Source organism: Argentina anserina, chromosome 3 (assembly GCF_933775445.1).
Source record: "Argentina anserina chromosome 3, drPotAnse1.1, whole genome shotgun sequence".
In the NCBI taxonomy this organism is placed as follows: Eukaryota; Viridiplantae; Streptophyta; class Magnoliopsida; order Rosales; family Rosaceae; genus Argentina; species Argentina anserina.
The window spans coordinates 7,355,124-7,377,753 of NC_065874.1; the positions used below are offsets into that span (position 1 = coordinate 7,355,124).

The window sequence follows — 22,630 nt, forward strand, 5'->3', positions numbered from 1 at the left end:
TGTGATTCACCATCAAACTCCTTAGTCTCTCAGCATCATCCCACTTCCCACCCAGAACATACAAATGGGCAATAAGAGAGTAAACCCTACCATCATTCTCTGGTTTCCCCAAACTATCATTAACTATGTAATTCACAAAGTACTCTTCTACTTTCTGCACCACAAAAATAACAGATAATTGACTCATTTAATTGCTTGAGTACAAATAGATTAGCAGACACATGAAGTTTAAGTCAAAAGAACGCCTTTGAAGGATTTCATGATTAATTGGAAGATCAAGGATTAAGGAGAGAATATCCACCTTATAGCTGAAAAAAGTTCAACGTTTAACTCAGCATATGATAAGTCAAAGTAATACCTCAATCGTGACATCATGCTCTATCTCTATAGTTGGTGCTGGGGTATAATCCATAGGTTGGATTACGGCTACCGGTGACGCGCAATGACAGCGCAGATAGTGCACACCGCACTCTCCCCTCCCAGGGCTCCTGTCTATACCGACCGGAGTTGCAGCGCCGGCCCACGGTGGCCAGAATCTTAATAGTTTTAATGAAATCATAAGCTTCCTCTAACATCCCCGCCTTACCAAACAAATCGACCATGCATCCACAATGCTGAATCTTAACCTCCAAGCCACATTCTTCAATCAGATTGAAATATTTTTGACCCTCGTCAACTAGTCCCAAGTTCACACAAGCACTAAGAACTCCTGTAAAAGTCGGTTGATTAGGTCTTACACCGGCATTTTGCATCCTCGCAAACAAACACAATGCTTCTTCATTGGAACCATTTTGCGCCGATCCACAGATCAATGCAGTCCAAGTCATCACATTCTTCTCTTGCATCAACTCAAAAACCTCTTCTGCTCCCTTCAAAAACCCACATTTCGCATACATGTCAATCAAAACTGTACCGAGCTCCGCATTCATCTCCCACGTGTTCTTCACAATAAACCCATGAACTGACTTCCCCACCAACAACCCAACAGAACCCGAATGAGCACAGCCAGATAAAACCACCACTGCAGTCCTTGGGTCAGGTCTCACACCTTCTTCACCCATCACCATATCCCGAAAGAGTGACAACCCAAGCTCATGTCTCCCGTTGTTCACATACGCTGTGATCATTGCATTCCATGACGAAGCATCTCTCAATGGCATATCCTCAAACATAATTCTTGCTCTCTCTACATTCCCGGTCCTCGAGAACCCGGAAATCATCGTGTTCCAGGTGACTGTGCTCTTCTCAGGCATTTCGTCGAACAGTTGACTAGCATGCACAAGCGAGCCGTAAACGTAGGCGTGAAGAAGTGAGGTGGCTACATATACGTGAGAATCAAACCCGAGTTTCACGATGTGGGAATGGAGGTGTTGAATGGCTGCGTGGTTATGAAACTTGGTACATGAATTTAGAGTAAAGAGAATGGAGTAAGTGTCGCAAGGCACAGACTGGCGGTGCATTTGGGTGAAGATACGCAGAGCTTTATGCGGGGAGGAAGAGCTGCGTATGGCCGCGGCCCATGAGTTGAAGGTGTTGAGGGACCGCAAAAAAAGAGTTTGGCTGTGGATTGCATTGCGTAGTTAGTACTTAGTTGAATCAAATCTTAAACCAAACGACAGAGAATCTGGAGAATGCCTGCTAAAGTAGGTACCTTACAAACGAGAGACTAAACCCTAAACCCCTTTTTTTTTTTGAGTAATTGTTTCAGTGAGTCTTGAATGAGCTATGAGCCCCTCGATCGAGAAGTTGATGCCTTTCATTATTTTTATATTTTGTTTCTTTTAACGTGTTTTCTGTGTGTGCAGGTCGTATTGGGAAGATAAGTACAACTAAGTAGCAAAACATGCCTCAAACAGAGTTCCAGCAGTATAGTCAGTCAACTTTGGACGCCCGCCGTTTTCAGCTCCGAAAACTTGAGAACATGCGCCACATATGTCTAAAAATCTATTTGAATCTAGTTTCTGTATCTTTTTACAGAACTTGATTTGGAGTACGAACGAATTCTCAGTTCCAATTTGAAGGTCGGCAGGTCGTTCCAGCAAAACAGAAAACTGTACACTTGTATCCGACAAAAGTCAAAACAGGGTATACTTCCCGTGGTCCAATGAGAAGCAAACTTTATATGGATCTGAAGGTTTGGATGTTAGCTTCAAAAGTGTTCTAGAGGCCCATCTTCATTGGAGCACCGGAACTTGATGAAACTGAGGTTTGAATGGGTAAAGGTCGTTTTTCTTCTTTTCCGTGTACCTCTATTTTTTCGTATAACTCTGCAGGGATGCCATTTTCAATCTATCTGAAGTTAGGAGACGTGCTTTATATGCACGTGCAGCTAGCCACACCACCTTTCACCTCCAATTGGAAAACCAGACATTAGATGCTGCATCTAACCACAAGGCTCGAAGTTGGTCTCCTAAGACCATCTCCAACCGGAAATACTAAAATAGCATCAGTTTAACTCTAAAAAGTTGAATTATTTATCAATTTGACATCAATTGTTTTTAATTCATAAGACTAAATTTTTAACCATAAATTATATTTTAAAATTTGAGTTTATTATTATATCTTTAAATAATATAATTTTGTATTAGATTTTTATTTTAAGTAACTAAGTTATTTTCATAATTAAGAAATTAGTTTTGACATTTTATTACATATTTTAATTGAAATTATTATTGCCTCTCACTTCTCTCATTCAACTATATTTGACTTCATAGTATATATTTAACAAAATAAAAAAAAATGAAGCAATGACATTGCGAATTCATCTATATCAAATAACATAAAGGAAAGAATGATCAATCAAGTGTGTTATCATATATATATACAGATGGATTATTTTCTTTAATCCATTCATAATTTTAATCATGAAAATAATAATTTATTGTATTAACCAATTAAAATTTAATTTAATTGTATTAATCATATAAATTAAATTTAAATTAATTGTATTATTCATTAAAATTAAAATTAATTCTACTAATCAACAAAAAATAAAATTAATTGTATAAATCATCAAAATTAAAATTAATTGTATTAATTATCAAATTTTAAATTAATTGTGTTAATAAAAAACTTATAATTAAAATTAGATGTAGTTCATGATAAGAATTAGATGTGGGACATCTATTGAATAAACAAATGAAATAAAATTTCACTCAAAGGACTAAAAAGCATTGTTAAGGGCTAAAAGGCCAACTCTAACCCTTGGCCAAGGGGTGTATATAGCCCCCCAAATTGGTTTTTTCCATCTCCAATCCAAGAGGTCATGCCAAATCAAAAAACAATTCAAGGGGCTGGTTTTTTCCCCCCACATTCATTAGTCTTTTTTTTGTGTCATTAGAAAAATTTTGTTCTATATTTTTGTTATCGAGTCTTTCAGTCATGTCTTTCAACTGTCGATGAAGAGTTTATATTTTTGAAATTATTACTAATAGAGGATCACAAGATTGAGATGATTTCTAAATGTTATTCTTTGGTTAATTGGGATACATGGGTAACATGTAGATACATAGTAGATATGGATCTGTTACTTTGGTACATAATGAGCATTCTAAGATGAGTTTAATTCATAATACCCATGAGTGATTATCATTCTCCATGGCTTCATTATTTGCGAAACTCATTATTCTTCTATCCAATTTATTGTCATAGCTCTTTAATGGACCATAGTGTTGACTATAACTCGCTCTTGATGATTTTTAAAGCTTATAGTCATAATATGTTCTGATTTTGAAAGAGATGGAAATGAACTTTTTAGGGATACACCACCAAAGCCAAATAAGCATGTGTCCTTGTTTGTGTGTGATGGACACCTCTTAGTAAACCACTTTGAGCCTACGTTTAGCCTTTTTGTCATCACCTGCATAAACCGTACCTTGAGCTTAGTATAGTACCACATTTACCTTTATCATAAGGATCTAGTAGAGCTTTATTTGTGACTGTGTGATGTGATGAGATGATAACAAGCAAGTGTGGGGGAAAAGGAGACCGGTCCACGTTTAAAAAAAATGATATGAAGAAAAAAAAAGACAAAGAAGACGGATTAACTACCTTGGTTGTGAATAAAGAGTTTATGTGTATTTAAAGGCTACGAATCAAAATATATCGTCTTTGTTCTTTTTCACAATAATTGTTGATAGATATTTGAATGATGTACGAGCCCAACACGATGATATTTGACCCTTGTTGCATGAAAACATAAGGTGTTGGAACCTCTGCTAGGTTCTTAGGAAATTTTGAACCGTATATCTTATGTTTCTTATCAACCTTAACTCTTGGCCCTATTATGACCTGAAACAAAGACCTTCTTGATCCTTAAGATGGGTGAGCTTTGATCTGTGGAGATTTTCTCAAGAGTTGAGCATATGGGGTGGGTCCATTTGTGCATGTAATTAGTATCTTTCATGAGGTTCTTTTAAAAATAAAATAAAAAGATATTTCACAAAGTGCTTTTGTTTCTTAAATATGCAAGCTATTTGAATGTCTTAAAATAATTTCTCTTGGGTTTTGCATATATATTGAGTGGATAAGCTTTTAAGCATAAGCCATAAATCTTAGTGAAGATAGAGTGCATAATCCTTTTGAGGTTGAATTATGACTTGTCTGAAAATGCTAAGCTCCAACATAAAAACTTTTTAACTACTAAGTCTTACGTGCTTATGAGTGAATTATGTATACTAATTAACTCTTGAATTTCTTATATTGATTTTTGGTTGAGTGCTAATCTTGATGTTGTTAAAGTAAAAGATTCAGGAGGCAACAATGTTGAAAGACTAGTCTATTTTGAGTCTTGTGTCTCATTTTGCGTTTTTTTTTCTTTGATTTTGCTAAGGGACTAGCAAAAATTAAGTGTGAGGGTATTTGATAGAAGCATTTTATGTTATGATTATATTATCTAATTCCTCATATTTTTATGTGTTATTCTCTTAATAATCATCATTATAACTTACTTTCACTATTTTAAGTGTTTTTGGAAGCAAATGAGAGAATCATGGAGAAAAGATGCATTTAAAGCCAAATCAGGATTCTGCCTCAGCAGAAAAGTTAACTTCGACGGACCATAGGGGGCAAGCTACACGGTGGAAAATTATGAATCATATATCGATGAAAATCCCTATGAGTCTACTTTCAAAAGCCGTTAGAATCACATCAATATCATTTTTCTACAGGGAGTTATGCTTGATTTAGCGAGCAAAGGTCTTTCTGGCGGAGAAGCACGGTTTGAGCCGAAAGTTATATTTCAAGGCTCGGACCACTCCAAGCAGCCCATGGATGAGTTTTGCAGTATCATTCTAATATATTAAAGATTATGGAGTCATTTTATGAGTCAATTAAGAGAAATCATATAAGGAAACAAAGAAATGAACCCTAATTTGAGAATGAAGTTTGTAACTCTATGAAAAAGAGACTTCATCTTCTTGTGCTCTCTTTCTCTCCGTGTAAATGAGCCGAGCCGAGCCGAATACTAGTTTGTTTATGTTTGGCTCATTTTCATTCGATCAAGCTCAAGTCATGCTAAAATTTAATTTTTGTGCTTCATGATCAAACTCGGCTCGACTTGAAAAAGCTTGAGTTAGGTTCAGACTTACTCATTTTATAAGATGAGGTTGAACTCGAATTGAGCCGCCTTGAACCATATGAAATTAAAATTTTAAATTTTTAATCTAATATAATAGCACACACAAAATGCTTTTTATTTGTAATAAACTAAAAATAACAAATCAAACTTATTATTGAACTTAAAGTCTTTAACTAATTATTCTAGAAAGAAGCATTTCAGTTCTTTCGAACTAATATTTTATTTTTAATATTATTTGTTATATAAAAATTATAGTTTATATATACTATAAAAGTTAATAAGTTAAACTTAATTAATAAACGAGCTAAATTTTTAACAAGGCCGAACTAGCTCGCGAGCTAAACGAGTCGAACAAGCCGAATACTTATTGTTCAAACTCGGCTCATTTTCAAGATCGGGCTTAATATTGAACTCAAATTCGGCTTATTTATCTTTATAAGATCGAGCCAAATAGGCTAAAAGAGAGCCTAACACGAGTCAACACGAAATGCTCGAGCCTACTTACAGCCCTACTGTCCTTATAGCCCCGTTTATGTAAAACTCTTGATTATATTTTCTTAGTTTGATATCTTATTGTTATGTGATTGGTATGCCTTGATTTGTGCTATGGATAACTTTTGCATGTTTTTATTCTTTGGTGAACAACTTAGATTATATACATGTGATCGTAGCTAGAGTTATAATTATTTCTCTCACAAGTAGTGACTACCTCACTCGCGGAGGTAAATCAAGGGATGCTTATTGATTTGGGTAGAGAATGTGTTTCACACTACCTAGACTTTAATCAACGAACAAACTTTCATAGATCTTAATGATTTCTGCTTGAGTTACTAGACTACTGCGTTTCAGAGCTAGTAAACATGTTAGAGGATGTTTTTAACAAAAAGTGTGTTTCACGACGTTAAATAACTTCAAGAAAGTAGTAAGAACAATTTTAATACATTTCATGGTTGTTCTTATTTGTTGTCAGTCACATAATTGTTAAGTGTTTTCTAGAATTGATCAAGAGTGGAGTATAAACGGCGGTGAATTGATATAGTTTCTAACTTGTTCATCTCATTCATTATATATTATTAATTTACATTGTTTCTCTACTTTAGCATTGATAATCAAAACCCACATATTTATTTGTATTGTTTTGTTTAGCATAAATTGTTAAAGTATTATTAGTCTCTAGCATCGAACGATCCCGCTTATTCTATACTATAATTGACAAGGTAATGTGGTGAATGTAAAAGGGTTAAAGAAGAGGGAAACTTCTAAAGAAAGGAAAAGGCGAATAAACAGCCAGCTAGAGATAAGCATGAACAAAAATAAAAGATGAAGCCAATCCAGTAAAAAAACCATTGAAGTAATAATTGTTTTCTTGATTCTAAATATACTTATTAGTTTGATTAACTTTATTTATGGTAACTATGAGTTTTTATTTCTTTAACATTCTCTTTATCATTAAGGTTACTCATGATTCTATGAATAATGTATACAAGGGGACTATTGATCCATTGAGTAATGTGGAGAACGATGCATTTGATCTAACAAGGGATGCGAAAAATCTTACTCTTGATAATTCTCTTGATCCAATCCTCACAATTAATGCAGATCAATATTTGGAAAACGATTTATCTGCCTCTTTGATCACTTCAGTTTCTTGCTTGTAATTAGGTACATTAATATTCAGTTGGCATTAATAGTTGTGGTATTACAATTCAATATTACTAACCATCATGCATTTCACTATACATTATATGTACTAGGAACTTGATCTAAACAACGATCCTCAATGATTTATATTGTCATGGCCTCCCGATATTAAAAGGTAATCTAGTTCTGATTTCATATATATGGTTTTTTCATTAATCTTATATAATGAAAGGACAATAATACAATGACCTTTTTGGTTTTTTACAGCTGGTTGTGCAAGCTTCTATTTTATTTTTGTAAGAGAAAAACTGAGCACATAAATGGTGAAACCGCATCTTTGGTTTTATGTAAGGCAATTGTGCAGACTTTTTTTTGTTTATATAAGAAATGGACTGGCCAACTGAATATTGGAAATTGATATATTTCACCATTATGATATATTTGAACTCTTGTTTTAATCAATGGAACACTCCAAATTGGTTATTTGGTTGTCACTACAAATTCAATTTTTTTTGTTTGAGGAACAAATTATTTACTTTGTTCTTATGGAGTAATTAATTAAATAAAGATGCTTTTTTACCCCTAAAATCAAGCTCTAGATTCTTAGTGTTTGCCTTATGTAGTAACGTATATCTTTGCCTATAAGGTTGTATGTTTGTAGTTGCTGACTCACCAAAGTGACCAAACACTTACTAAGGTATAAGAGCATCTCCAATGGTGGTGTCAAAATCCACCATGGAGCTTCAACAATTTTTAACAGTTCTAGTCGTCTCCAGCAGAGATGTCTAAGTTAATCTCGCACTATTAATTCCCACTTGTATTTGACATTGATCTCGGCGATGTCAAATTTGGCAAGCGAGAGGAGGAACTGCCATTTTTTTTATTGTTTCTCTACCTCTCTCTCCCTTCTTTATCTTCTCCCTCGTTCTTCACCAACTGGAAAACATGTTCCAATCTCTCCATCTCATGTTTTCCCATCCTTTAGACTCTTTGATTTATGATCCTACTAGCTTCGAACCAATAAATTTGTCATCCCTTCTCCCTAATTTCTGATCCCAGAACTCTTCTCTCCACATATTGTCTTTCCCATCCCTGTAAGTATTGTAGATACTCATGGAAATTCAGCTTTTGTTTGGAGCCAAAGATTTGAGTATTTTGGATAATTGTTAAAATTGAGTCTGCTAATAAAAATTGATGTGATTTAGGTTTTCTGGAAACTGTGAGACATGAACAAGACGAAGACAATGATGTTTTTTTAAATTAAAACCAGTGTATTGTAGAAAGAGAAAGTGGGTATTGTGCAATAAGAAAAATCAAAAGGAGGAAGATTGATAGAATAAGGCTGAACCATGAGAAGAAGAAAAGAAAGTAGAACAATTAACATGGAAAACAATTATATAATAACTACAAATACTTAACTTATGAGTTGCAGTAAAAATTGCTGAAGATGTTAAATTCTATGTCAGCCTTTACAATTGTCAAATTTGAATTTTGACATTACTATTTTGACATCTTCATTGATGATTATCTAAGTTACCGTCAGATATATTGTAGGCCATCAAATCTCATTTGAACACGTGTCATCATCCTAAAAGAAGCTTAAGTAGCTCAGCTTGGAAATAAGTCAGCAGACGATCCCAATCCTTAAATTGCTACCCAGTGCTTGAACATGTTTTCTATCAGGTATTCAGGTTCCAACTTGACTGTACCTGAATTGTTGATGGAAAGCTGCTGTTATATTTCTTCCCGAGAGCTTTTCCAGTTTTAAACCCAATTTGAGTTAAGTCTCTGAGTTAGATTGTCAAAGTTACATGTGTCGGGTTTTGGTCAGCTGGCCCTAACCAGGGCTGGTCAGGTAAGTTTCTTCCCTCAGTGGCGTCTTCTCCAGCATCGGATAGCTTTTAAGCAAGAAAACAATTTCATCTTGCTTTCTTTTTCGAATCAATCAATTTCAAGTTCTGTTTCACTGTATGTTTTATCTTTAAGATTCGCTTCGATCCTCCTCTTTTGTCGTACGTTAGAGAGGATATAACTTTTCTCTTTCACTCGTCTCCCCGAACAATAATCTTGCATTGTTTTGTTTTTCCCCTAATAGTGTTTTTGCGTCATATTTATTCGAGCCGCGCATCGTTGATGAGAACAGTATATACTGAGGAAAGAAAACAGTTGAAAGGGAGCACTAATTTATACAAGTCGTCATGAAGATATATGCATTGACAAAACTTAGTGGAGATAATCAAAGCTGGTTATAAGCTTTTGAATACAAATTGGTCTAAAGTAATGTTCATCATACATATGGAAGCAGGAAGCTGTCGGTTAAAAAAACCGAAAATTTTATAACGGACTGTGCTTCATCATTCTATTTACTACTTATGCCCATACATATTTGATTAAATATATATAATCGACCTCGATCTACTGCACACAAAGCACTTGCCCTCCTTTACCATGGATAAAGCCTAATCCACCTGATACGGTTGGGTGAAAGCCAGACAAATATTTGATCACTGTTCATTAAAGGGAGAATCAAGAATAACACAGTGGAGTAAACTCGACCTTGTTTTTCCATCAGAATTTGGCGGGATATGTCTTTCGTTTTCGAGCAAGCATCAGACTTAATCCCAACAATTTTTTTTTAAAGATTTTCACTCGTTGAATTTGAAAAAAAAAAAGGATGATGGTTATTTATGTTGATTAATTAGTAATTTGATTGTATGGTTTATATATAGTTGTATTGCAGGTACTACTCGAATACTATTTCGAAAGGTTTTGTAAAGTAGAGCTAGCTTTCGATTATTATATTCTTGTTTTCTAGAAATCCTCGTAGTGCTGCTTTACTTTTCCACATGATTTCCTTTCCTGATCATCAAAATATTTTTAAGCAATTCTTTGATCACAAAAGGAGAAACATAGGAAAATATTGTTGATATACTAGGGTGAAAATCATCATGAAAGGATACATAGTTGTATTTATATATTAATTCAATCACCATCATCGTCGTTGACACCAAGAAATATCATTGTGAGTGAAGGAAGGATATGCTGTCCGTCCTGAATAAGAACCGGGCTGTGAATATGAACTATCCCAATCGAGACATTTTTCTTTTTTTGGAGTCAACATACAAATATAGCGATTTCCATGTAAATCAATTTGGAAATTAAAGCACAATGTCGGTTATCTTTAAATCATTAATTAAACATTCCCTCATATAGCCATGTACCCTCCATTTTTAGTACATTCATCTTTTTTTCTTTCTTTCTATAAATATACATATATATAGTTTTCTAAAGGTATGGTTTCACGTCATATCATTATAGGGAGACGAGAATCGGTCAAATTAATAAAGATGAATGTGTAATTCATCATGAGATCGAAGTTGGCACTCTGAAAAGGTTAGTCCGGTATCATATACAGATTTGTTGTTTTCATGACTCCCGGATGGTAAAAATGTTAACAGCATTGCGGAGAGTAATGGTTGATAACATTTCAGTCTACGCATGTTCATATATTCATGTGCATGTTTGTGATACTTTTAAATTTTTTTTGAACCATTTTTTTCTTAAATGGAGAATTAGGTCAATAGTTCATCAACATATCTAAATTAGCACAAATGCACAATGGATCTTCCCCCACGTTTGTTACTTTTACCAATTGGTCGATAAGTTTCGTACGTGAGCATTCCTTCTCGACCCTCTTAATGGACGCAAGCATTACCCTTCAAAGTTCAAACTAATTATAAACAAGACATGTGTCATTATGTCTAGCTATGCACTTATGCTTGCACTCAACGTAACTAATATTCTGGTCCCTAATAATAATAACTAGAAAACCGCTCACACCGCCCCGGGTGTGGGATGTGGGAAGTGGCATGAGTCGTTTTTCTTTTACCAGGGGTAAACAATTAAAATACTTAAATGAGTTTGTTGCGAGTCGAAATCACGACTTCATCTCTAATAAACAGAAATTATGCCACTAAAACAAATGTTACTAGGCAAAGTGGGTGGTAAATTTATGAAAATGAAATATTATTTTTTACTTGATTACAATAGCACTGTTTGTTTGTCAATGTAGCTTATTATAATAGCACTTGATTATAATTGTATTTTTAAAAGTTCACTTTTTAGTACTACTCTTGAATCTTGTTTGAGGTTTAAATTATCCCTGATATCTTTGATATATCTACTAAAATCTTTTTTTTTAATTTATCGATATATTTTAGGGATAAATATCTTATTTTCTCTTGTATCTGCGATATTTTTCCCACAAAATATCTCAGATATTTATGATATATTTTCAATATTTTGTGTATGTAATTCAATACTAAATAATAATAAATTTTTTTGGAACATAAACAATATTTTTTCTCCAATATCCTCAATATATCTCTAATATATCCGATATTTTTTTTAAAAGCGATATATATATCGATACCAATATTTTAACCCTTACTCTTGATGGTGACTTTATAGTAGTAAATAAAAATATATATATATATATATATATTTTTTCTGCGTCGAACACAATAGAATAAGCTGGAAATCAATATATTATTAAGAATGACAAATTTATAAGATCGAGTGAAGTGTGATTCGAATGAAATTGTAGACTAAAGTCTAATGTTCTATTTAATACTTTTGAATTATTACTGAAGGACGGACATCATGATTTTATACTACTCCTACTCGAGTAAGTTTTGAAAACACAATATAGTAGTAACTTTGAAATATTATAATGAAAACAAAAATGAAATAATCAAGCTTCCAGCTTGGAGCCATGGTTGATTAGACTTATAGATAGGGCTTGATAGGATACTGCCAAAACAGTCAATCATTCAGTAATATTAAGTGCATGAGTAAACTCCAAGTTAATATTCTCTCTATCTCTCTCTGTCTCTCTCTTCTCTCTCTCTCTCTCACATACCCTAGCTATATATATGTAAGTTGAGTGTGTAAGTTTTCCAAATCAGGAAACTTGTATAAAAGGTGGGAACCAGCCAACCAGGGATCACTAGACGATAAGAAATATGCCGATAGAAATGGGCCATAATTGTTGCAGCAAGCAGAAGGTGAAGAGAGGACTATGGTCTCCTGAAGAAGATGAGAAGCTAATGAATCACATACACAACTATGGCCATGGTTCTTGGAGCTCTATACCAACAATAGCTGGTATGTATGTTTGTGTGGGGTTCATTGCATATTCAATTTCATGATTTAATTACCATTAATTAACTAATCAATATATCTTGCAGGTTTGGAGAGGTGTGGGAAGAGTTGCAGGTTGAGGTGGATTAACTACTTGAGGCCAGATCTGAAGAGGGGTTCGTTTTCTGAGCAAGAAGAGAGAATCATTATAGATGCTCATAGGGTATTAGGCAACAGGTGGGCTCAGATAGCCAAACAAATGCCAGGAAGAACAGACAATGAGGTCAAGAATTTCTGGAACTCATGCATCAAGAAGAAGCTCATTTCTCAAGGTTTGGATCCCAACACTCATAATCCTATCATCCCGGCTTCTGATGCCAAATATAACCATGATGGTAGGCTTAGTAGCTCAATCGATGGAAGCTCATCTAGTACCGTACCTACGTCCTATTTATACCAAAACCCTAATCTGCTTTGGACTGATCATTTACAAGAGCAATATCCAACAGGAACCCAAGCCTCAATAGAAAAATATGAGAATCCGATCATCTCATCTTTTTCTCATCACTCATATCCATCGGAGCTCGATATTATAATTCAAAATTGCAAAAAATGGGATACGGTTGGCGGTACCTCGGAATCCAGTACTACTGCGGAAGCCGTAAAGGTGGAATATATATCACTGGAACCAGAACCGGAGGAGGAGAGTCGTGAAGTGCAAACTGGAAAGCGCAGCTGCACTGCGTTGAAATATAATGGTCAGCAGACTAGCATGGATGCTAGTTCATTTGGGAGCTGTAACTTGTTGGATTTTGACTTTGTGGAGTCTACAGTACTAGTGCCTTGTGAAATGGATTACCATCTGAAGGCCAATAGTATGGATCAACTTGCATGGCATCGTGAGTAGCTAGCAGCAGTCATATAGCACTCATCATATAAATATTTGTTTTCCTTTCGCGCTTTAGCACCTGATTTTTGTAAGTTTGAGACTATTCTGTTCAAAATATTGTTAACTCTAAAATTGTACCAAAAAAATAATATTGTTAACTCTAAAGAGTGATCGTTTGTACGTAGGTCATTAATATTGACATGTACAAAGTACCTAAACAAAATTTATGGGTTGATTTTGACAGTTCACGTTTAAGCAGTGCCAGTAAGATTTTCCCATCGTTCAGACTAATGTTCTCAGCCATGACAGGAATCTCTTCAATGGGTTGACATGAAGGTGCACAATGATCATCACGTCCCTAACCTTGTTTGGAGTATTGCCATACCAAACAAGCGAATTAAGCCCAAAATATGCAAAAGCATCTGCAGCTTAATTGGTTTTCATCATGAAGATTTACGAAGGTCAGAATGTCGACTTTGTAAAATACATGCAGTTCAAAACATTATCAGACACGTACAATTCAAATTCGCCCCAAAAAAAAAAAGATCCACAATGTGGCTTCGTGTGTGAATCAACGTACATTTTGATTGTTGTAACATGCCATCTTTCCGAGTGCAAGAAATGTGTTTCAGATCGTTATAATAAAGTATCATCCCAGCAAATTCTGTTAAACAATGACAAACGTGGCCCGTGGACCAATTGTACCGATATTTTCCTAACTTAACCACCTCACAGGTGTTGGGTTTTAATCACAAAAGGCCTCGGTACAATTAGTTATTATCCACCCACTTATAAGCTTTTATTTTCTTTGTCACTTCTTAGATGTGGGATCTCTCATCTCCAACACGCCCCCTCACGTGCAACCTAATTTTTAGGTCTGCAAGTGACAGATTAACATCCCACATACTGGGACGAAATAAACCAAGGTCAAGTAATCAACGACACTTGGTGACAATCCAATCGGAAACTCTCCGATGGCATGATAATAGCACCAATCTCGGGCCCATGACAAAGTGACACCCAACTCGGGCCCACAACAGAATGGAGACGCGACTGGAGAGGGACCCGCTCTGATACCATGTTAAACAGCAACAAGCGTGGCCCGTGGACCAACTGTACCGATATTGTCCCAACTTAACCACCTCACATGTGTTGGGTTTTAATCACAAAAGGCCTCGGTACAATTGGTTATTATCCACCCACTTATAAGCTTTTATTTTCTTTGTCACTTCTTAGATGTGAGACTCTCATCTCCAACAAATTCACTGTAGTTCCCTACTGCTGCACTCGCAATTGATGATGCGAAGCTTAGAAACAACATTTGATTTCCAAACTCTCAACTCGATCAAGACCAATCTTTTCGTGACCAATCCAACCCATAAATAATCCAATAATGAAAACGTTCAGGTCTGAACAGTATTGCTAATAATTAAGTGCTCCCCATCAGACTTAACCAGACGAATCATCCATGGATAATATTCTTGAGGGGAGAGGATTGGAAGCCTAATTATGAACCATTCTTCATGCGCTACATCAAAGGTACCCGGCCAATATCTATTAACTTCAAAGAATTACAGATTTACAGAAATCCTGTTCCACAAAAATGCCGTGGAAATTTCCATCCATATACACAGACGGGTGCGTGCTTGCCAATAACACAATCTTGACAAATAGCACTCCATCTTTTATCTCTGAAGTCAGTTGTGCTCAGGGTCGGCCTTGAGATATTCGAGGGTATAGGCGGAGCGAAAAGATAGGGCCCCTTACTTTTTAATGTAGTCACAAATTATCTTGCGTTCGTAACAAAAATAATAATTTGTGACTATATTAAAAGGTAATGAGCCATATCTTTTCGGCAAAATAGTTTGCAAATTGAAAAGAGTTTGCGAATTGAGATTTGCAGACAAGACTTACCCACAAGTTAAAAAAACTACAAGTGAGCCCCCTAACATGACTGTTAAGAGATAAATCAAGCTGAATAGTTGAATTAAAATTATTCTTTCTTTATTGTCTAATTCTCAAATATGTTGGAAACTAAAAAAAAAAATCATGTAGAGCAAATGATGAGCAATTACAATAAGATAAAAATAATCATAGATATAACCGACGAAATAATAAGATAAAAAATATGACCGTATGAAACTAAGAAGTCGCAGTCGCAAAGTAAAATTTAGAAAACCTATAACTCTCTATTTCACCTTAACCTTATATATATAATATTATTTTTAACTAAGAAATATATACATTTTCTTTTCAGGGAACTACCTGGGTTGGGGGCTCTAAGCGGCCGCCTGCTAGGCCTAGCGCCAGGGCCGACCTTGGTTGTGCTTATGGATCGCCGTTCGTTTGCCTCCTTAAGAGGTTCACCATTTGGGTTGAAACGATAGCGGATGACAAAGATAACACAATCGAAAGAAGTTGGAGAGGCGTCGTGATCAAATAGAAGGTTGCAGCTCTAGCTTAGCTTGCCGGGAATATCTTGTCATCATGGTTGCAAGGCAAGAAGGCAACGGGGTAGTTTTATAATCTATTGTCACGATTGTCACAAAATTAAAAGGATTATAAAGAAAAGCTTCGGTTGAGTACTAATTAAATAATAATATTGGTGCGTTTGAGAAGAGCAACCAACCATATTTCGAAGCCAAAACTCCGGCTCCGGATAAGTTTCTTATAGTAGTGAATAAATAGAGTGATTCCGCTGCAATAGTAGTTCGAAGAAGAAGAATTCACCAGCGTGCACACGATACGCGACCAGGCACGGACTAAGTCGTTGTGCCTCGTATCCAACAGCTTTCCGACTCGTACATACTGCAAGCATGTGTAAGAGATCTAAGGATGATACACGCTCTGCGACTTGGGGTCGAATCTATCGAACGGCAGATCACAACATGAATTGTCTGCGTTGTTCATCCTTCCCCCTTTCTCTCTGATCGCGGGTTTAGGGTTTGGCTTCCTACCTAAAACCGTGTGAAAATGTAGATAAACTCGTGACCCTATAAAATAGTCAAAATCTTGGGCCGGGCCTCAGGCCCAGAAAGTTAGAAGAGTAAGCCCTAGAGACTTCAAGGCGGGCAATTCGGCGACCTTTCTCTGCTTTATTGAAAACCCACCACCGTGTCAAGCCCTCCGTCTTCTCTTTCACTGAAGAAACCCAAACACAGCTTTTTTCTCCAAAATTATGCCTCAAGGTACTATTTTTATCATAAAGTTTCAATCTTTCTGGGGATTTTTGATTTCGTTTACTTCAAGTTTTGATTTTTATTTATATATTTGGGTGCAGATCTTCCTGGGTTTTACTATGATGCGGAGAAGAACAGATACTTCCCCAACAAGGGCCCAGTACCCGGCTCTCGTTGTACTAAAGCTGCTGCTGCTTCTTCTTCTTCTAGTGATCAGAAACTGAACCAGGTGAACTATTTGTACTGCATTTGGATCCAAGTTCATGTTTTTTTTTAAGTGTTCATGCTTGTTCAAGTTTGGCATTCTTGTTGCTTATGACGGGTTTCTTAAAATTGGGTCTTTGAGTTTGCATTGTGTTTGCTATGGTTTATTTGCACAGTTGCTGTTGGTGTCAGGATGAAAGGCTGATCATTGCAATTAGTAGTTAGGATTTCGGACACATGGTTTACAGTTCTATATTCTTGAAACATTTACTAGAAGATTGCCCGTAGAAGTGTTTCTCTTATTTTATATAAAGGTGTATTGGTGTTGGCTACTTGGTTGTAGAAATTGGAGCACGAGTGTTTGCTTTTGTTTTCTATGAACTGTTTTTCTCAAGAAGCGAGTGATCGAATTACTAAAACATAGTGCACAGTTCCTGCTTCCTATGTAGTTTCATTACGTATAATTTTGCATCTTAAAGCTCGAGCACTTTTAATCAGCTGGTTATTTGCTGGACTTTGTATTTTCTGTTTGGTGGTTATTGCCGAAATAAATTTTGAAGACCTGGTTCATCTTCTTTTACTCGCAGGTAGCCAACAAATGTAAGCGAACAAAAGTAAAAACTTCTAAGTTGCTTCAGGCCAGGGAGTTATATGGTAATGTCATTGCTTTCAGTAAAGGGAGGTGTAACTTCAAGGAGGAATTTCTAAAGGCACAAGCATCCCATCCTGTGGTATGCTGGTTCAATCAGTCTCAAGTTTTGGTTACCATTTCTATATAAATGTAGCAAAATATGAAACTCAGCATCTTTTTTCAAGCGTATACGTTCTGCAAGGTATATTGCTATATTTTGGGGTTGAACTTGTTTTTATGTAGAAGTGAGCTTTGTTTTAGTTTTTGAATTCTGTACGAATTTACCAAATCATTACTCCCTGCTATATATATATATTTACATTTTTTTTCTTCTGTAGCTTATGCTTTCTTACAATGGTTTCCTATATGAGACAATAGTCTCCCCTTCTTTTAGTGAAATACAAGTACCTTATCCAGCTCTTATACTGTTTTAACATTCCTCTAAAATTAGTAAATTGATATTGATGACTCTTAGATGAGATAATGTTTCAGAGTCCATCTAATTGAAAATAAATATATGCCTAACTACATTCATGCACAGTTATTTGGTGTTTTTCTGATGATGATGAACTTGCATGATATATAAATTATCAAGTCGGAAGATTTTAACAGTAATTCTTAAATCACTAATTATATAGTATATTAAGTGCTGCAATTGACTACTCTTTAAAATATAGGTATGGAAGTATCTGGGAACAAAGAAGCTAGGTGATGCTGCTTTGGAGCGAATAAACATTGAAGTACAGACAGGAGAGGGTCTAATTGATACAGATTTTCTATTAGCAGGTGGCAGAGATGGCTCTTTAAGGTATAATACAGTAGTTTCACTTTAATGTAATCTCACATGTATATTACGTTTTAATCACAGAATATTTTAGGACTACTGAAAATGTATGCCTCCTGACTCCTGTAATGTTCATTTTTCTTTCTCTTCAATTTTAAGGGTCAAAGTAACCTATAAGTTGCTCCACTTTTTGTTTAGGGAGAGTTTGATCGTTTTTCCTATTCTTGACAAGAAGAGAATGTTTGGGTGGCATTTCTTTCAAACTGTAATGAGCCTGCAGTACATACACTGGAAACATAGTTTTGGGCTCTAAAAAGAAAGATCTCTCTACTGCTAGTTGTTTGACGTATTTGAAAAATGTTCATAGCTAGGGTGTAAAGTCAGTTGTACAGATGTGTATCATATGAATTATATGTGGGAATAATGGTTGAGTGGAATACTCATGAGTTCATCTATTTGCCACTAGCAAAAGCAGCATCTGAATTTTGATTTGTGACAAGATATTTATGTTGCGTTTCTCTCTCAATCTGCCTGTAACCATCTTTGAATGTTAGACGCCTGTACCTTTGGAAGCTCTCATCCTTAGTATGGTTTATCACATCCTTTCTCATAGTAGCTTACCTCTTGAAGTTTGATCTTCTTGCAGGTTTTTTGCACTTGGAGAAGTCGGGCAGGGTTTTCATTATGGGGAGAAATGCTTGCCAGACCTTGTATGGCCTCTCTTAAACACAAGTCAAGTAGAATGCAGAAATGTGCCTGGGCACATATGTAGTCCACTCCAAGGTACAGCTCAGATGCCATCAAGTATATCTTCTATAAAAACATTTGGCAAGCACAGCACAGAAAATGACGGTTCTAGCATCCAGAATGCTCTGTATCCTTGAATATGTCAGATTAAACTTGGGTTTTTATGCAATACAGATGATGCTTAGACACATGTTTATATGGTACCGATTATTTAAATTCTTCCAGTGCCTTAGTAGATAAAAGCTAGAGTGTTTACTGTTGCATTCCTTAACAAAAGGTAACAGTGTATCTACACTGGGGGCAGAAGACCGTCGTGGATCTCTTTTTGTTATTAACCTTACCGAACTATTAGATTTTCGTCCAAATAGACTTGTCTTAAGATCGAGCTTTAATGAAGTTGCAACTTTCAACTGCACTGTTTGGACATCAGATTGTAGATCCGATGGGAGTTGTGCGGTGATTGGCAAGTACTGTTTCTTTTTCTTAAGAAATATATTTATATGGAAGATATATGACTTTAATGTTCTCTCTTTCATTCTGCGTCTCAACATTGTCATTTGATTGCTGGCTGTTGTGACATAATGTAATTAGTGTCAAGGATTTTTGACTTTGTGTTGTTAATTGATTACGCATTGCTGATGAGCTCTGTAACTGGAACATACTCTAGGTTGTAGATGTTAGCCTTAGCTATATAGTATAAAAAAAATTCTTAGCAACAGTTTTCAGAAATGTAAAACTTGTAAAAGATATTTTCTCTCTTGATTTAGGTACCAATGCGGGAGCTGCTTCGGTGGATCTGGAAACTGGGGTAAAATCATGGTTGTTGCACAGTAAAAGTGATGTTTTGGCACAACAACTTGTTCACTCGGTAATCTATCCCATATTTTTGGCTCTTAGGAGATTATCTTTTAGTTTTATTTTTATTTTGCATGAGCTTAAGTTGGTTTGACATTACAGCACTACAAGGTCAAGGCCATTATACTCTACTGTTATCAAGAATTATTGGCCAAGTATAATTCTTCTTTGATTCTTAGAACAATTGGTCGTATCTAAATAATTTACTCCTCAGTTACCACTTCCCCTATACTAATTACTATTAGAAAAAGCTCTGCCCATTTGAGTGATTAGACAAAGGTGTTGTTGGTGCAATTTTGTCGATCAGATGTAAAACATAAGTGAGGAAGTTATGAATCCGATAAGATCAGGCCATCAGGGTTGTGCTTGAAAGCCAAGTTTAATAGATTGCAATCGACTGACTTTTCTTAAGCTGCTAGATGCTGCGTTCTTGTCAAGTTCAGAAGATAACAACTTTATGAAAATTTGTTATAAAATATGACAAATCCGGAAGAGTTAAGCAAACACTACCTACATCCACGACCTTATGATGACAAAATATATGTCTATATCGTTTCGATGAGCTACCTACTATATTGCGTTTAGAAACAATATCCTCCATCTACTTTGTATTTTCTGTTATGGAGCCTATGATGCATGTTTACGCACCCTATAACATTTTCCAGTGAATTCCTGGATTATCTCACATTTTAGGTCTTGTAAGTTTTTTCTTATAAATGATCTTTGTTTATCTATTTTAGGGAAATGTTGTTTTATGTGGACTCAGAAATGGAGCGATTGTAACAGTTGATGTACGTGAGAAACAGAAAGTGTTTTCTGCAAGACATGCTAGTCATATAATACAGCAATCACCTTTGGATAGTACTCTCGGAAAATCTAGGAAACAATGGTTCAAGGTATAACGTTCATTGCTGATATAACTGCTTCTTCTTTAATATTTTTTTCCCCTCCACACAGAATGTTATATTTTGAAGTTAGGAAATAATATCTTCAGGTGAAAGTTATTTATGAAATTATCTTAATTTAATGTGGTGTTAATGTTGTTGCACTACAGTCATTCTATTCCATTTTCTAGCTGAGTTTGCTTTTCTATGCCTGAACTTGTTAACTTTGGGTAGTTATTCAATTATTGTGCTATGCAGCTTTCTGGAAATATACACCCTTCTCATACAATAAAATTGCCATCATCTATTGCATGGTCAGTGTGCTTTATTATCTGACACTCTGTCAGTAATTTATTTGTATATGTTTTTAATAACTCCTACTCTTGTTTCTGAAATGGTTTTGATAACTTCTACTCTTGTTTTTGATTCTTTAGTTTAGTATCACTTCAGTTTGATGATCAGTACTTCTTGGCAAGCTCCATGGACGGAACGGTTAGTATTTATTTCGACATTGTTTTAGATATACATTTGTTTAGCATGTTTGCTTATGGATCACTTGAAAGTCAGCATCAAATGATACGTATGAACTAAATACTGTTGTCTTGCTTAGTTATGTAAAATTAAAACTCTACTCTGCTGCTCTACTTAACCTAAGTTTGATCAAAAGGAAAGAAGGCCTGTACCCTGGAAATACATACCACTCAGCCAAAGAAAGATGATGGAGAGTAGACCTAAATAGGCACTATTTTCTTATTAGGGGGCGCCATTTTTTATCACGGGGTTTCCTTGAAAGAACAAACTTTATATTTTCAGTCATACATTCACATTTCCCATGCAACGGCTAGGCAGAAATTAACTAAAGTCACATAACATGTACAATCTCAGTATTAGAAAGCGATGTTTGTTTTGAAGAAACAAATATCACATCTCTGTGGTAAGGTTCTGTTTAGTTCATTGCACATATCCCAAAAAAAACCTGATATATGTCATATTTCTACGGTTGATGGGTTGTAATGCTTTTTTAATGTCATTTCTACAAGTTTGTGTAAATTCATTTCAATCACTTTGTAGATTAAGCTTTATGACCACCGCATAATCCAAAGAGGAGCTGTACAAACGTACGAGGGGCATGTGAATTCCCATACTCGTTTGCAGCTTGGGGTTGACCCATCTGAGCGATTTTTTATATCAGGCAAGCATTTATTAGTACTTGGTCTTTATTTCAGCAAGTTCTAGTTTGAACTTTCTCTTACATTTTCATCTTGTAGGTGGAGAGGACTGCAATTTAAGACTTTGGAGTATAAAGTCCGGTGAACTGCTTTTTGAGGACAAGTTAACAAATACAGTCACCTCAACTGTGTGCTGGCAAAAAGCTGAATGTATTTTCTGTGCCTATAGTCTTATTCTCATTGCCATTGATTTTTAGATGTGACATTGTGACCTTAATTTACCCCTTCTCTATTTCATTGACATCTAGTTTCCAATTCCTCTGTAGCGTTTAAAGGATTGCAGGATGAAAGACAAAGCTATGACAATATAAAACATGATAGCTTGGGTGCTTGGCTTGGATCGATGGAAGGAATATTTTACATGGACTGGGAACTTTGATGCCAGTACTATGGTCTTCCTCTATAATCTTATTAGAAACATTCTCGTAGCACAGCTATACATTTTCTAGTTAGGCTTCTGGGTTTTGCAACTTCATGCATGGTCACCAGGCATGAAGATGAATAGCAAGGCAATGCTGTTGTCAAAAGGATGAAAGCAAAATTACCCTTTCAGCTGAGATGCTCGGACTCTTCACCTTGAGAAGATTATGTTAGAATGTAAAACAACTGTTAAACAAAGTGCCAGCGGCTTCCTAGATTTTTATTTTTACTGTTTTGTCAGTATTTCTTTTGTAAAAAAGTTAATTGTCAGTCTGAACATTGCAGCTATCAACGTGGTATATCATATGTGAAATCAGATGGGAATTTTGTGATAGTAGAAAGTGTTGTAAAATAGTCATTTCAAACTTGGGAGTCGTCATCCAAGTTTCTGTATATCCAGGTCAAATTGTAAATCAGTATCTGAGCTGAGGTAATTGATAAAGCTAG

At 35.5% G+C, this 22,630-nt stretch overlaps 3 protein-coding genes across 3 annotated transcripts; 2 read left to right on the forward strand and 1 right to left on the reverse strand.

Annotated features, from left to right (window-relative positions):
- Positions 1 to 84: 84 nt before the first annotated feature.
- LOC126786933 (pentatricopeptide repeat-containing protein At5g66520-like) lies at positions 85 to 2,420 on the reverse strand. The gene is made up of 3 exons (XM_050512886.1): positions 2,350 to 2,420; positions 359 to 1,560; positions 85 to 154 (listed from the first exon to the last, which is right to left on the reverse strand). Exons 1-2 carry the CDS (start codon positions 2,418 to 2,420, stop codon positions 372 to 374), a joined length of 1,260 nt encoding a protein of 419 aa, XP_050368843.1. The 3' UTR covers positions 85 to 154; positions 359 to 371.
- Positions 2,421 to 12,194: 9,774 nt separating this feature from the next.
- Positions 12,195 to 13,394, forward strand: LOC126787709 (transcription factor MYB26-like). Its single transcript, XM_050513606.1, has 2 exons — positions 12,195 to 12,385; positions 12,469 to 13,394. Exons 1-2 carry the CDS (start codon positions 12,244 to 12,246, stop codon positions 13,266 to 13,268), a joined length of 942 nt encoding a protein of 313 aa, XP_050369563.1. The 5' UTR covers positions 12,195 to 12,243; the 3' UTR covers positions 13,269 to 13,394.
- Positions 13,395 to 16,329: 2,935 nt separating this feature from the next.
- LOC126786726 (uncharacterized) lies at positions 16,330 to 22,517 on the forward strand. Its single transcript, XM_050512645.1, has 13 exons — positions 16,330 to 16,438; positions 16,531 to 16,658; positions 17,221 to 17,364; positions 17,942 to 18,072; positions 18,695 to 18,922; positions 19,080 to 19,258; positions 19,563 to 19,663; positions 20,391 to 20,546; positions 20,793 to 20,848; positions 20,969 to 21,026; positions 21,606 to 21,726; positions 21,803 to 21,913; positions 22,030 to 22,517. Exons 1-13 carry the CDS (start codon positions 16,429 to 16,431, stop codon positions 22,140 to 22,142), a joined length of 1,536 nt encoding a protein of 511 aa, XP_050368602.1. The 5' UTR covers positions 16,330 to 16,428; the 3' UTR covers positions 22,143 to 22,517.
- Positions 22,518 to 22,630: the final 113 nt, after the last annotated feature.